Source organism: Polypterus senegalus, chromosome 6 (assembly GCF_016835505.1).
Source record: "Polypterus senegalus isolate Bchr_013 chromosome 6, ASM1683550v1, whole genome shotgun sequence".
NCBI lineage: Eukaryota > Metazoa > Chordata > Cladistia > Polypteriformes > Polypteridae > Polypterus > Polypterus senegalus.
In genome coordinates, this window is record NC_053159.1 from 55,993,283 (window position 1) to 56,009,862 (window position 16,580).

General features: G+C 43.0%; 1 protein-coding gene and 1 pseudogene across 3 annotated transcripts in view; both read right to left on the bottom strand.

Moving 5' to 3' along the window:
• Positions 1–11,323: 11,323 nt before the first annotated feature.
• gabrd (gamma-aminobutyric acid type A receptor subunit delta) overlaps positions 11,324–16,580 on the bottom strand; it is a 169,461-nt gene continuing 164,204 nt past the window's right edge. For 2 of the 3 annotated variants that reach the window (XM_039756034.1, XM_039756032.1), the window contains exon 9: positions 11,324–11,892. In XM_039756034.1, the coding sequence (XP_039611968.1) occupies positions 11,605–11,892 (288 nt within the window). In that variant the 3' untranslated portion in view covers positions 11,324–11,604. Of the gene's footprint in view, positions 11,893–12,190; positions 12,260–16,580 lie in introns of all 3 variants that reach the window. The other variant, XM_039756035.1, reaches the window with a different exon arrangement.
• On the bottom strand, positions 14,687–14,825 carry LOC120531992 (annotated as a pseudogene).

Genomic DNA, 16,580 nt, shown 5'->3' on the forward strand with positions numbered 1-16,580 from the left:
CGGAACGAACCAACACACAATTGTCCGTGCGGCGCTCAGGGTGGAACGGGAAGAGAGGAGAAGGACATCCACTCCGCTCCCTCCGTCATGCTAGTCTGCTGGTTTCTCGTTCAGTATACACTGCCTGCTCATGTGCCCACCTCCAAGTCGTCACTCGAGTCTTTGTACAGTCCAGATGCACCTGTGACTCACGTAGAGTTTTCATTGCTCTGTGCGGTTTTGGCTGCCTTTGTATATATAATCCACCAAGACACCCGACCACGGTGGGTGGGGGGTGTGTACAAAGTGCAGGAGTATCTAAGAAGACGCATGTTTGTCGCAGATGCGAATTGCTGTATGTAGCGTGTAAAACAGTTTGCTATAGTGCACGCGGTCGTGTGTCGTAACCGAAAACTCGTTTTTTAAAGACTGCTCACTTCATTGTGTTTTAACCTCAGTTGTAAAGGAACGTTTTAAGGATCCCATGGGATACCCCTCGCAAACAGTTTTACACGCCGCATATGGCGATTCACCTCCGTGAGAAACATGCCTCTATTAACAGTCAACGTGGGTCGGAGCTGCATGTGACCTCTACGACAGACGAATATAAATGACGCCGGTTTTTCTGTGTCGTCGCGTCCGAGTTGGTGTGACCTGTCTGTTTTAAAATTGATCAACTCAGTTTGTTTTAACTTCTACATTAAGCATTCCACTTGTTTCTTTCTTTATGATTTCTCTATTTGTGTCTCTAAGGTTTCTTAAATTCTCTATTATCATCTTTTACTGAAGTAGTATTGATAAAATTGCTTCCTGTTTGTTTGACTTCAATAGCAATTTTTATTTTACTTTCTTTTTTCATGTTTTGAATGCTTTTTTTGATCTCTTGATTTAGTTTCCAGTATTCCTCTCTGCCAGAATTATTTGGCTTTTTGTCTGTCTTTTTTCTTTCAGCTTTACTTTTTTTATTTATCCATTTCAAATGATTTTTTAGTGTTTTTGTTTTATTGCTTTTTGGAATAAACTTATTTTGAGCCTACATCAAAAGATCTGTTAAATGACACCAACTATATAAAAGCTAAGTTTTTTGCTTTCCCATATAGTGTTTTGTAGATACTTCCCTATCCCCATAAAAGTCTGCTTTGCTCAAGTTATACGTCTTCACTTTGGTGTGCATTTGTGTCTTTTTAAAGATAATCTCAAATTTGACCATTTTGTTATCACTGTTGCTTTAATGTCTACTCTTGTTACTCTGTCTTTACTATTTGAAAAGGTGTGATCTAGACAGGCATCATCTCATGTTGGGCTTAAGATAAACTGGGTGAGAAAACAGTCAATTATCATCTACACCATTTCAGTTTCTGCTTTTGTATTCCTGATATGGGCTTATCAATCAAAGTTTGTAAAGTTAAAATCACCCATGATCACACTGTTCTCTTTGTTGCACATATGTCTTAATTAAATGATATATATATCAGAATTTGGCAGCCTGCTGTAGACATCTATAAACAGATCTCTGTCTTTCTTCCTTACTATCTTAACACACAGTGGTTCTGATGTGTTTCCTTCTTCTATCTTGAAGATGAGGGCCTGAATATTATTTTTCACTTAGAGTGCAACATCTCCTCCTTTCCTTCCTTGTCTAACTTTCCTGAAGCATGTGTAGTCACTAATATTATATTCCTCTCTGTCATTCTCATTTAGCCATGACTCTGTAATTTCTACAAAACCATAGTTCCAAATCAATACTGTTGCCTCCAGTTCAAGCAATGTATTACTAATGCTTGTTGCATTAAGGAGTGACTTCTTGATGTAAAAGGTCAAAAATGTATGTGCATAACATAAGACACCTCAATATTTTTTTATTTTTTTGCTTATATTTTCTAGTGTTTTGAATGTCAAATTTATAGTGCTTGGTGCGCTGCTGAACACTGTGTCAAGTAAAATACCCAAACAGTTCACTAGATGGCACTATCGCTAGGGAGGAACCCTAAAACACCACAGAGGCAAGCGCGGCAGATTAAATCCTGCAGCCAAGTGGAACGCAAGCTAAAGTTTGTGCCTCTTTGTTTGTAACTACAGGGTTTGGGAATACACTTCTCCCTGACACCCACCAGGCCAGGGAGGGTAACAATTTTGGGGGCTCGTCCGGGATCAGCTCCATTTCCTAAGGGGAGCTAATCACGAATAACTGAAACCTGACTTCAAGTTCCTGGGCTACCGTGTTACACCACAGATTCCAGTGGTGAGGAGATGTCTGCTGTATTAGGATTACGACGTGGGATCCAGAGGCAGCTCCATCAGCTGATCAACTCCGCCAAAACAGATGTGCTCCACAAACTTGCAGCATCGATCAAAAATGAGGTACAGGAAGACTTGCCAGGGGATGATGCAACAGAGGTGTAACTCTACGACTTCATTGTGGACTTTTTGAAAAGTGACAAGCTGGAAAGTGAAGAGGACCAAGGCATGAGCCGCCTGTTAGCTTCAATGACCTCATCACAGAACTGCAACAACCTGCAGAGGCTGTAGATGTGGAATGTACGTTAATGGCAGAGGCTGAATCATCAGCAACTCCTTCAATAGTGAATGCCATGGCCGACAGATCATCTGTTGTAGCTACCAGGTAACTGATGTGATTAAGTTGTCAGATGTTGCTGCCTTATTGCCTTGTAGAGAATTTAAAATACACAGTGGGCAGATTTCTGACTCTGATGTTAACTATAGCACCCCGTGCAGGCAGATGGATGAAGGGCTAGCTGAGGGGTTTACAGAAGCAGAGGTCTTACGAACTGTTTTAAAAATAATGAAACCTGGTACCTTTAAAGACATGTTGATGATCAAACATGGGTTAACTGTAGCTGAGCTCAAGCATTTTCTCAGAGCACACTTAAGAGACAAGAGTAGTGCCGAACTATTTCAGGAGCTCAGTAATGCAAAACAACAGGACAAGGAAAGCCCACAACAGTTCATGTACCATTTAATGGGATTGAAACAGCGTGTATTGTTTGCTTCCCAACAGAGCAGTTCAGGGTTTCAATATGATGAAAAGCTGGTTCAAAGAATATTCCTTAATTCATTATATCAGGGAATCAGTGAGAAATATGCTTACGTAAGGCGAGACTTGAAATCTGTCATTTCAAACATGAGTGTGACTGATAATTTCATCTTAGAGATAATAACTGGGGCAGTTCCTGAAGAAGTTGAGAGGCAGGCACGCCTAGGTCAGACACATAAGACAAAAACAGCCACCGTCAGTTCCGCACAGCAATGGGAGACACCACATGCAGGCCAGCCTTCCACTGAAGTGCAGGCCAGCATTCTTCAAACACAGGCTGAAGTACAAGCACAACGCACAGCCCTGCAGGAACTGACAGTGCATGTCTCAGCCTTAGCTAAAACCATCGAGAAGGCTCTCACCCCTGTTGCAAGTAGTCCAGAGTCCACACAGGCCAACTCCTTAAGTACTGTGCAACCACCCAAGTCAGGCACAAAGGGGAAATGCAAGCTATGTGTAAGTCAAGGGACTGCTAACTGCACCCATTGCTTCAGATGTGGCCAGGAAGGTCACAGAGCTGTCGGCTGTCTGTCAAAAAATAAGCCAGCAGGAAACATGAGAGGGTCGCTGGGGAGGGACTACCAGTGATCACGCCAGAGTCAGAGTCCCCTGGCACTGTACCCAGCAATGAAAAAAAGGCTCCAGCCAAAAGCCAGCCACCACTAAGACACAGAGTGAGAAGAGGAAAGCGTCTAGCCAAGCTGATAGGCAGAAGGTGCATGCTTACCTGCTATTTTAATGGTGTCAAAACAGATATGTTATTGGACAGTGGCGCTCAGGTAACTATATTGGCAAAATCCTACCAGATGCCACAATTAAGTCACTTGAAGATCTCTTGCCTGATGATCCACTCAGAATCACAGCTGCTAATGGGACTGATGTACCTTTTGAGGGGTGGATTGAAATACTGGTGGAAATCAAAAGTGCAAAACATGGTCAAGTAGCCATACAGGTACCCATGCTAGTGAGTCAGAGCTGTGTAAGTGGTCTATTGCTAGGGTTCAATGTAATTGAGGAAATCATCTTAGAGAGCCTTGAAAATCCTGGGAGTGTCAGTTTAAGTGACCTATTGGCAGAAGCATTAAAACTTCATTGAGACACTGCAGAAACCATAGTCTCTGTAATCAGTGAGAGTCCGGCCAAAGGAAATCCTCTAAACAATAACATCAGAGTAGGAAAGAGGGGTCTTACTGTTTCAAGTGGTCAAATATGTGAGGTTAGGTGTTTTACCAGATCCTTGCCAGAGGGACAATGTTATTTGAACCAACCTTAAAAGGTGACTTATCAGAAGGGTTAGAACTGTTCCCTGCCCTAGTGGATATACCAATAGGCGCCTCAAAAACTGTAAAAATCCCAGTCCACAACTCTACCAAACATGACATTTTTCTGCCTCCAAGAACATTATTGGGCTGCATAGAGACAATTATCGACAGCAGGCCAGTAAATTGGAGTTCACCTTCTCATCAACTAGTTAAGTCAAACAGTAATACCTACCTGTGCACCACGCATGCCAGCCAAGCCAGCACAACCGGTGAGAGTGTAAATAGCTGCACAGAGACACATACAAAAGAAAGATGGCATCCTTCTGTATCCACCATCCACCATCCATCTTTTTCCTTCCTGGCCACATCTGAAGCAATGGGTGCAGTTAGCAGTCCCTTGACTTACACATAGCTTGCATTTCCCCTTTGTGCCTGACTTGGGTGGTTGCACAGTACTTAAGGAGTTGGCCTGTGTGGACTCTGGACTACTTGCAACAGGGGTGAGAGCCTTCTCGATGGTTTTAGCTAAGGCTGAGACATGCACTGTCAGTTCCTGCAGGGCTGTGCGTTGTGCTTGTACTTCAGCCTGTGTTTGAAGAATGCTGGCCTGCACTTCAGTGGAAGGCTGGCCTGCATGTGGTGTCTCCCATTGCTGTGCGGAACTGACGGTGGCTGTTTTTGTCTTATGTGTCTGACCTAGGCGTGCCTGCCTCTCAACTTCTTCAGGAACTGCCCCAGTTATTATCTCTAAGATGAAATTATCAGTCACACTCATGTTTGAAATGACAGATTTCAAGTCTCGCCTTACGTAAGCATATTTCTCACTGATTCCCTGATATAATGAATTAAGGAATATTCTTTGAACCAGCTTTTCATCATATTGAAACCCTGAACTGCTCTGTTGGGAAGCAAACAATACACGCTGTTTCAATCCCATTAAATGGTACATGAACTGTTGTGGGCTTTCCTTGTCCTGTTGTTTTGCATTACTGAGCTCCTGAAATAGTTCGGCACTACTCTTGTCTCTTAAGTGTGCTCTGAGAAAATGCTTGAGCTCAGCTACAGTTAACCCATGTTTGATCATCAACATGTCTTTAAAGGTACCAGGTTTCATTATTTTTAAAACAACAAGTGTGCCTGACTTGGGTGGTTGCACAGTACTTAAGGAGTACTTAGTACTTAGAACATCTTGACCAGCAGCAGAAGGATATCGTGTGCCAGATGCTTTTTGAGGAGTCAGATGTGTTTTCACAAGGGGAGGGGGACATAGGTTGTATCCCCAACTTACAACTTATGATCAATGTAGTGGATAATAACCCTGTCCAAAAGTGCTATAACTCTGTCCCCAGGCCTCTGTATAGTGAGGTCAAAGAGTATGTACAGAACCTCCTGGACATAGGCTGGATCTGCCAGTCTGTGTCTCCATATTCCTCACCAGTTGTGTGTGTCTGCAAAAAGGACCAGACTCTACGACTGTGCGTGGATTTCCGAGGGCTGAATAGAAAGACCATCCCAGATCGTCATCCCCTACCATGAATCCAAGACCTTCTTGACAGTTTGGGGGGCAGTACATGGTTCTCCATACTGGACCAAGGAAGTGCGTACCATCAAGGATTTGTGAGCAAGGAATCCAGACACCTCACAGCCTTCAGCACACCATGGGGACTATATGAATGGATACGGATTCCTTTTGGTTTGACAAATGCACCCGCAGCATTTCAGAGGTGCATGGAGAGCGTGCTGGAAGGTATTAGAGACGAGTGCTGCGCTCCATATCTTGATGACGTACTGTGTTACTCAATATCCTTTGAGGATCATGTAAACCATCTCAGACTAGTCCTCGGTCGCATGAGGAAACACGGCATTAAACTAAGACCCATCAAGTGCGAGTTGTTTAAAAGAGAGGTTCGCTACCTCGGCCGACTGGTGTCTGGAGAGGGAGTGAAGATCGACCCCCAGGACCTGGAAGTGGTGTTGGCTCTGAAAGCCAAAGAGCCTCGTACAATTGGAGATGTCAAGTCCTTGCTGGGGTTTCTTGGATATTATCGCTCCTTCATCCAAGACTTCTCTCGGATGGCGCGGCCACTGTTTAAACTGCTGCAAACACCTGCTGACACGGGAAAAGGTAACACTCACCTCCAGCCATGCAAAAGAAAAGGCAGAATTAGGAAGGGAGATAAAGGCCAGTTGCCATCAAAGACATCCATTACATGGACAGCTGAGCACAGGGGTGTAGTAGCCCAGCTAGTGGACATGCTGATTAATCCCCCTATTCTAGCCTATCCAAACTTTGACCTTCCATTTGTACTGCACACAGATGCATCCAACGATGGTTTAGGAGCAGTGTTATACCAACATCAGGACAACAAATTACGTGTCATTGGGTATGGCTCAAGAACTTTGACACCTGCTGAGAAAAATTACCACCTTCATTCTGGTAAACTCAAGTTCTTGGCGCTCAAATGGGCTATCTGTGATAAGTTTCGGGACTATTTGTACTACGCTCCAACATTTACAGTATACACAGATAACAACCCATTGACTTATGTCCTGAGTACTGCACACCTAAATGCTGTTGGACACAGGTGGGTTGGCGAACTGGCCGACTTTCACTTTGATATCAAATACCGGCCAGGGAAGATGAACGCAGACGCTGATACACTGTCAAGGTGCCCTGTGAAACTTCAGGACAGAATCAAAGAACACACAGAAAGTGTACCACCAGAGGTTGTGTCCGCAGTATGGCAAGGGAGCAAAGCAGCTCAAGAGAATGATGTGCCTTGGGTGGCAGCTTTGCAGCTGGATGGTGAGAATGCAGTTGCTGCACCACTTGATAGCATTTCCAGTGTCACACCAGAAAACATCAGAGCCGCACAACAAGATGATCAAGCCATCAAAGAAGTTGTCCAATTGAAACTTCAAAACTGGATTTCTAATGAAAAAGAAAAGAGAAACATGAGGAAAGAGACAAAGCGACTGCTATATGAATGGAAAAAACTAGAGGTGGATGATGGGATCCTCTATCGACAGCCTGAACAACACAGGCAGCTTGTCCTTCCTGAGAAACTGAAACCCATGGTGCTCAAAACCCTGCACAATGACATGGGCCATGTTGGCTCAGAGAAAGTAGTTCATCTTGCACGAGAGAGGTTCTATTGGCCCTACCTGCAGCAGGTGATAGAGGACTATGTTAATAAAAGATGTGCCTGTATTAAACAGAAACGTCCCAATCTTCCACAGAGAGCTCCTTTGGGGCACATCTCCACCAGCAGTCAATTTGAGCTGATATGCATTGACTACCTCCACCTTGAGCAAAGTCAAGGTTATGAGTACATCCTTGTTCTTATCGACCACTTCACATGCTTTGCTCAAGCGTACCCAACAAGGAACAAATCAGGGAAGACAACTGCAGATAAGATCTTCCAGGATTTCATCCCTCGTTTTGGATATCCTCAGAAACTCCACCATGACCAGGGCAAGGAGTTTAAGAACAGTTTGTTCAGCAGGTTGGAGCAGCTGGCTGGTATTGGTCATACACGCACCAAGTCATACCATCCACAAGGTAACCCCATGGAGAGATTGAATCGCACACTCCTTCAGATGCTGCACACCCAGGAAAAGGGAAAAAAGAGCCAGTGGAAAGATTATCTACCTCATGTTGTGCATGCCTACAACTGCACACGGCATGAAGCCACCGGGTTTTCTCCATTTTTCCTCTTATACGGTCGACCTCCACGCTTACCTGCTGATCTACTGTTCCCATCCAAAAGACATTCTGAGACAACTGACCAACAGACTTATGCACAGAAATGGGCAAAGAGGATGTGTACTGCATATGAAATTGCAACAAACAACAGCAAGAAATCCTCAGCTAAAGGGAAAAGCCAATATGATCGAGCTGTCAGGGGTGCCGTTCTTCAGCCAGGTGACCGAGTGCTGGTGAAAAACATGACAGAGAGAGGTGGACTTGGCAAACTGCGGGCTTACTGGGAGCAAATAGTGTACCGTGTTATTGAGAGAGTTGATGACGGACCAGTTTACAAAGTACAGCCTGAGAAAGGTTCCAAAACACTGCTTGCTTCACAGGAATCTACTGCTGCCAGTTAATGATGTGCCACTGGAAGAAGCACACTCAGCACAGTGTCAGAAAAGGAAACACGACTTAAAAAGAGAGAAACAGTCTATTACCAACATGCAGGAACCAAACACAGACAGTTCTGATGAAGAGTACACTTACCACCACAACTTTTGTAGCCAGATTCCATGCTATAGGTTGGTGAGACCTCAACAGACAGAACATCACCAATCTGTGCAACCTCCTCTGACTGAGTCGAAACTAAAAGCCACAGCCCGTGAGTTTCACTCCTTGTTCAGTGATAAAACTGCACAACAAGCACAGGACCAGTTGGGAGAGGATTCTGTTGTGGAGGATGAACAACAAATGGATGAAGAAGAGAAAGAGAGAGCACAAGAGGGCCCAGAGGCAAAAGAGGACGAAAACCAAGTTGAGACAGAAACAGTCAGAAAATCTCAATGGACAGCAAGGCCGAGAGAGATGTTCACTTATAATACACTAGGACAGCCATCTTATCAGAAGTGGAATGCTGGGGTGAACTCTCTTCTATTAAACCACCGTCTCCCAAGTTTTCTTATAGGTGTTCCACTACCATACATCACACAAATATACCCCTATGACTATAACTGCTTAATCCAGGTATATTAACATGACTCTTTCACATTCCTTAGTGTACAGACAAATGTCTGGAGACATTCAAAAATTTAAAAAATAGGGTAGAGTGTAAAAGGTTAAAAATGTATGTGCATAAAATAAGACACCCCAATATTTTTTTATTTTTTTGCTTATATTTTCTAGTGTTTTGAATGTCAAATTCATAGTGCTTGGCGCGCTGCTGAACACTGTGTCAAGTAAAATACCCAAACAGTTCACTAGATGGCACTATCGCTAGGGAGGAACCCTAAAACACCATAGAGGCAAGCGCCGCAGATTATATCCTGCAGCCAAGCGGAACGCAAGCTAAAGTTTGTGCCTCTTTGTTTGTAGCTACAGGGTTGGGGAATACACTTCTCCCTGACACCCACCAGGCCAGGGAGGGTAACATTGACTTTTCAGTTTTTGAGTTTTCCTTAGGGCTCAGTCCCACCATAGAATGAAGTTGTAATATTTGCACACTTCCCTGAAGATTCTAGCTCCTAGAATATTTGTCCCTTTCTCCTGTAGGTGTAATCCATCTTGTTGGTAAAAAGAAAAGTTACAATGAAAGGTATTCTAGTGGCTGAGAAAAACAAAACCTTCCTGTTCACGCCACGCTTTCATTCCAGCATTATGGTTGAATATTGAGTTCTGCCCGTGTAGCCTTTGCTGGTGGTGGAAGGATTTTGGAGAAAATTACTGATCTTGATATGGCCTTTAGCTTGTCTCCAAGTTCACTAAATTTGTTCTGCAGAGAGTATGCACGTGTCTTTCTGATCATTTGTTCCAATATGAACTTTAACTAATGGGATCTACACGTATAATATTTTTAAGAGAGTGATAGGTCCAGCAATGATATATGTAGCTTAAGTAGCACAGGAGAATAAGTTAAATGTGGCAGAAATGAGAATGTTGAGATGGATGTATGTAGTTACAAAAAAGGACTGAATACGAAATGAGGCAATCAGAGTTACCCCATAAGATATTTAAGAAAGCACAGGAAAGTAGGCTGAAGTGTTACAGACATTGTAAGCTGGAGGGGTGAACGCACCTCAAGAGGACACAGACGCCCCTGGGAAAACCCCTGAAATGCAGTCTACCTTTACATTGCTCCTTACCCTTGTCACTTGTGCTATAACGCGTAATAAAGCCCTCGGGTGGTACTTCGCTTACTTAAAAGCCTTGTGCAGCGCCTGTCAGTTTTGGAATTGATTGTTTTGCTTTTATCTCTCTCTCTCTGACATTCTCTGCTCCAGGCGGAACTGTCATCTCTGACTTGTCATGGAGTACGTTTAAGCTCTTGAAAAAGAAACAAATGTTTGTTTGCAGTGTTTGAATAAAATTCCTGTTTTCTACAACCTCCTTTGTCTCTGTGCAAAATCTGTGACCCAAGCATGACAACATGTCATGAGGAGACAATGAATATTAGGGTAAAAGAGAGATGGGAATGGAAGTACAGAGGAAGACAAATACAAGGAGGGCCAAAGCAATGTTGGATGGATAAAGTAACAGAAGGTCTGAAAGAAAAGGGCTTGACTGAGGAGCAGGTGCAGAACCGAGCTTTATTGAGAAGGAGCCAAGCACATCGACCCCCACATACGTATAAGTGGGAAAAATGAAGAGGAAGAAAGAGGAAGAAGTGTCATAATAAAATAACTCTAGAATTAGTCTCTTATTGCTGTTAGATCATTTCACTTAATAGCTTTTAATAAAAAGTTTTATAATCAAACCTTTTCTTTGAGCATATATTTTTAAAGTTAATTTTTGTCATTAGCATAAATGGTAGATTACCTAGGTTCATAGGCACACCTAGACTTTATGTGGCCCACTGTGAGACTTATTGACAATTCAGCCCACCACGAAAAAGTTTGCCCAACCCTACTGTAGAGTTTATCCTGTTAATATAAAATATATCTCTTTAATCATGTGACCACCAAATAATTATAGTGTCTAATAACAATATAAAGAAGCAGGATCAAGGTTAGAGAATGCATTTAGAGCATTGTTTGAAGCAGGCAGCATCTGTAATGAGAGGAAAAAGACAAGAACTGATTCTTGCCAGTCCATCACAGGGCACTGTTGTTTTCACGATTACAGAAAAAGTAAATAATTTCTAGTTAACCTAATCTTCACATATTTTGGATGTGAAAAGAAATAACAGTATTCACAGAAAATACATTTAGATATAGAGAAAAGTTACAGACTTCATATGGACTCAAACAAAATTCCCTAAAATCATTAGGTAGGAAGGTTAACCACTACAACACCATTCTACACCAAGTCTCATGATATGGATTAAAGAAGACACAAAAACTATAACAAATTAACAGTTTTTTTTAATAATTGCAGTATTGCTGAAACAAAATGAAGCTTATATGCTGAGATAAATTAAAGGGGGCTATAAGCTACGAAACAAATCAGTATGTGGGTTTGAAGGAGCTGATAGCATCAGGTTTCTACTTTTATTAGCTCTAGTGGTGCATCCATATTTACTGAGACAATACCCTCCAACAGGAAAAAGACTATATCAGCAATCACTGGCACAGTTCTATTTGTTATATAACATATTATTCACAGTCTTATTCAAAGTTTCAGTTTTACATTGTGTATGCTACCCAATAGATAATGTTTACAGCTGCAAAGGCTGCTGGGAATACCGCCCTGGCATAGATGTCAACAGTGTCGGCATCAATTGGTTTGAAGACAGACTTTAAGCAGCCCTTTTTCTCAATCTTGCTTTCATGTTTCTTAGCCTTAGTATTGCCATTTTCCACTCCAGGGGGCTTTTGGGATTGTTGCTGGCGGCTGTAGATAAGTCCCTGATGCATACTGGCCACTGTTAGAGAAAACAGCACCATTGCCCGTTGTCCATTTTTCACAATAGACTGCAAACAAACAGACCAAAAATGTCCTTATTAATTTGTAGGGTTGACCAGTAGTTGAATAGTTCTTCTTATTTAATGTATATGACTGGTTTATAACTGTAATGAAAATATTGCTTCTCATAATTGTGAACCCCAAAATCTTTAATGTGTTATTCAGCAGGTTCCAAACTGCTCCTAAGAAAATAAAATGATTAAATATGTACCCAAAAAATGATTTAGGATTTGTCAAGAAATGTATCACAATTCTTAAACCTTAGATTTTTATGATCCCTTTGTTTTCTAGAACAAATGTACCAACCTAAAACAGAGCCCGCACTTCACAACACAGAATATGAAATTGAATCCTAGCAGATGCCTTGCTCTTCCTCTAGAGAAAAAGTAAATAAGTCTGTTAGTGAAGTGAGTTAAAGAAGATCACCTGCACTCCAGCTTTTTGGACTTTAACTGTGAGGACTATTTACTGTATATATACACTTTCTAACACTTTCTTCTGTGTAGTCAGTGAATAACAAAATTATTTTTGATAACATTCTACATTAGTCAAGGACCCTTCCTGGAAGGCATGTTTGTCAGCAGCTGCCACACTGGCACTTAAGGTGCCAATTCAAAATTAACAATTCAAGAAACACCAAACCCTTTAGGATTCAGGAAGAAACCATAGATTCTACAGAAAGTATAAATAAACAATTGGGGAATATTCAACTGTTACAGACAGCACAGAAAGTCCAGAATCAAAGCCACATCTCTGGAGCAGTGAGGAAAACTAATGGAATCACCATACTGCCCTGTTGTAAAATTTTGTCAACTATTTTCCTGAGGATGGCTGTGGTGGCATTTTGGCTGTTCTTAGACTATTTTTGCAGTTCTACCTGAGGAATACCCAGATGTACCCAGGCCAGTCAAGCATTATCATTCTTCTAGCATGATAGGGATCTATCTATTTTACACAAAGGGAATTTAACTGCATGTCCAGACGACCTCAACCGACTCTTTTCAATGTGAAGAAGCAGCAGGTTTCCTCTAAGATTCTTCTGTATTGCTGACTGAGCACTGGATACTTGTACTTACAATCTTATTCTTTTGAAAAAAGAGCTTAAGGGTCCATTGGTGAAGAATGTGATGCACAAAATGTATTGTCTAAGAACATAACTCCAGCATCACCACCAAAATCCTATACAATTCCCACAACTTGCTGCCTTCACAGTCATTCATTAGTCTGTCTCATGCTCTCTTCTGTCCTTTCTGTGAACAGGAGTCCCAGGAAACTGAACTGCATTATGTTGGACTCCTGCTCACCCCATACTCACAGGAAATAATTAAATCTTTCATGAAAGATGACCATGGGTTCAGATTTAGAATTGTTAATTCTCATTACTACCAGGTCACTCTTAGCAGGAAAGTCAATATTATCCATAAAAAGCACAGCTTCCCAAACTGGCTACTCTCCAAATCTCAGATTTGCTTTCATATAATCTGCATGAAAAGTATTAATAAGAGAGGAAACAAGATGCACCCTTCACAGAGTCTCTCAACCACCATAAATGACCATTAGTGTTTTCACTTTACATGCTTCCATTGGGAACTTTAATTTAAAAACATAATGTTAATTTTTATTTGTACACAGGTGACACCCAGTTATATGTTTCTTTTAGACCAAATGATGCTTCTCCAGTGTTGACCTTAATTAAATGTGTTTGTCAATTAAAGGAATGAATGGATGAGAACTATTTGTCTTTGAACACAGGAGAAATGTATTGGAGCGACTGATACTAATCTCAGCAATATTTTGTCATTTTTTAAAATCCATTGGAATCATCATTAGTTTTACTGAATCAGCCACAATCTATGCATTATCTTTAATACTAGCATGTTGTTTAAAGCACACATTACTAATCTATCCAAAACATGCTTTTTCCATTTTAATGCTGAAAAATTAAGGAGTTTTCTAAATATGCAGGATACTGAGAAATTAATTTATACATTTATTTCTAGTAGGACTGACTTCTGCAATGTTGTGTTTACTGGCTGCTCAAATTCTTCTTTATAAAGCTTTCAGTTAATTCAAAATGCTGCTACAGAAATTATTACAAAAAACAAAAAATATGAACACATAACTCCAGATTTTTAGTCCTTACACTGGCTCCCATTTAGGTTTAAGAATTCAAAATCCTTTTTTAAACATATAAAGCTTTAAATGGCCAAGGCTTTATTTACTTACTTGAACTTATTATTATTTACAAATGAGAACACACATTAAGATCTCAAGATACCAGCCTGCTTATGATTCTAAGCATTAACAAAGTAAAAGTGGGTGGTCAAGCCATTAATTTCAGGTCTCTGAAGCTGTGGAATAGTCTACCTACTACTGTATAAGAGGTGGCCTTTTATCCTCAGCTTTTAAATGCAGGCTGAAGACTTACTACTTCAGTTTAGCATAACCAGACTAGAGCTACTGATTAGCTGTATGTATTGCATCTCTGTTGCTAGTCGTTAGTGTTAAAATATAAGTAATATGATATTTATAAACTTTTATTAACCCTTGCCTGTTCTGTATTTCCTTTCTGTATCCTCATGTGGTACTTGGTGCCACTGCTCTTCTGCCAAGTTGTTGCCTGACAATGGAAAAGTCACCTCAGATAATAAAGGAGCACTCAAATCATCAGGAGAATTGCCCCTTAATCAGACTGTCTGCTCCAGCACTGACTTAGCTGTAGAATGGACATTTTTTGACCCCAATGCATACCCAACATGCCTGAAATTGGGTGTTTCTCTTTCTGAATTGCCCTTCCCAAGTGTCTTTCCACAAATTATGCAGTCGAGTTTCCCGCAATTGGGAAAATCGCAGGAGTCAGCACACCTGGAGTGCAATGGATGAGACTCGCTCTGGGAGAACCACCTTAGTGATCACGGTATCTCCCCTGCCAGGTATTTTTTTCCCCCCTCCTCGAACCACCACCTTATCATGGTGGAGGGGTTTGCGTGTCCCAATGATCTTAAGAGCTCTATAGGCCGGGGCTTTATGCCCCTGGTAGGGCCACCCAAGGCAAACTGGTCCCAAGTGAGGAATGAGACAAAGCGGTTCAACAGACCTTCTATGACAAATAAAAAATTTCCCGCACATTTTCCGTTTTCCCTCGCCCGGATATGGGTTACCGGGGCTCCCCTCTGGAGCCAGTCCTGGAGGTGGGGCTCGATGGCGAGCGCCTGGTGGCCGGGCCTGAACCCATGGGGCTCAGCCAGGCACAGACTGAAGAGGCAACGTGGGTCCCCCTTCTCATGGGCTCACCACCTATGGGAGGGGCGAAGGAGGTCGGATGCAGTGTGAGTTGGGTGATGGCTGAAGGCCGTTCCTCGGCTACAGAAGCTGGCTCTTGGGATGTGGAATGTCACCTCTCTGAAGGGGAAGGAGCCTGAGCTAGTGCGTGAGGTCGAGAGGTTCCGGCTAGATATAGTCAGGCTCACCTCAATGCACAGCTTCGACTCTGGAACCAATCTCCTTGAGAGGGGCTGGACTCTCTACCACTCTGGAGTTGCCACCAGTGAGAGGCGCCGAGCGGGTGTGGGCATACTTATTGCGCCCCAATTTGGAGCCTGTACTTTGTGGTTTACCCCGGTGGATGAGAGGGTAGCCTCCCTCCGCCTTCGGGTGTGGGGGGACGGGTCCTGACTGTTGTTTGTACGTATGCGCCGAACGTCAGTTTGGAGTACCCAAAGATGCTAAAGGGCATAACTTCTGGGAACTCTCTTGTACTGCTGAGAGACTTCAATGCTCATGTGGGCAATGACAGTGAGACCTGGAAGGGCGTGATTGGGAGGAATGGTCCCCCCGATCTGAACCCGAGCGGTGTTTTGTTATTGGACTTCTGTGCTCGTCACAGATTGTCCATAATGAACACCATGTTCAAGCATAGGGGTATTCATATGTGCACTTGGCACCAGGACACCCTAGGCCTCAGTTCGATGATCGACTTTGTGGTCATGTCGTCAGACTTGCGGCCACATGTCTTGGACACTCGGGTGAAGAGAGGGGCGGAGCTGTCAGCTGATCACCACCTGGTGGTGAGTTGGCTTCGATGGTGGGGAAGGATGCCGGTTAGTCCTAGTTGGCCCAAACGTGTTGTGAGGGTCTGCCGGGAACGTCTGCCAGAGTCCCCTGTCAGAGTAGCTTCAACTCCCACCTCTGGCAGAACTTCGATCTCCGGGGGAGGTGGAGGACATTGAGTCCGAATGGGCCATGTTCTGTGCCTCTATTGTTGAGGCGGCTGACCGGAGCTGTGGCCGTAAGGTGGTCGGTGCCTATCATGGCGGCAATCCCTGAACCCATTGGTGGACACCGATGGTGAGGGATGCCGTCAAGCTGAAGAAGGAGTCCTACCGGACCATTTTGTTCCTGTGGGACTCTGGAAGCAGCAAATAGGTACTGACAGGCCAAGCGGAATGCGGCTTCTGTGGTTGCTGAGGCAAAAACTTGGGCATGGGAGGAGTTTAGGGAGACCATGGAAAACGACTTTCAGACGGCTTTGAGGAGATTCTGGTCCACTGTCCGGCGTCTCAGAAGGGGGAAGCAGTGCACTGTCAACACCATATATGGTGGGGATGGTGCGCTGCTGACTTTGACTTGGGACGTTGTGGGTCGGTGGGGGGAGTACTTCGAAGACCTCCTCAATCCCACTAACATGCCTTCCAAT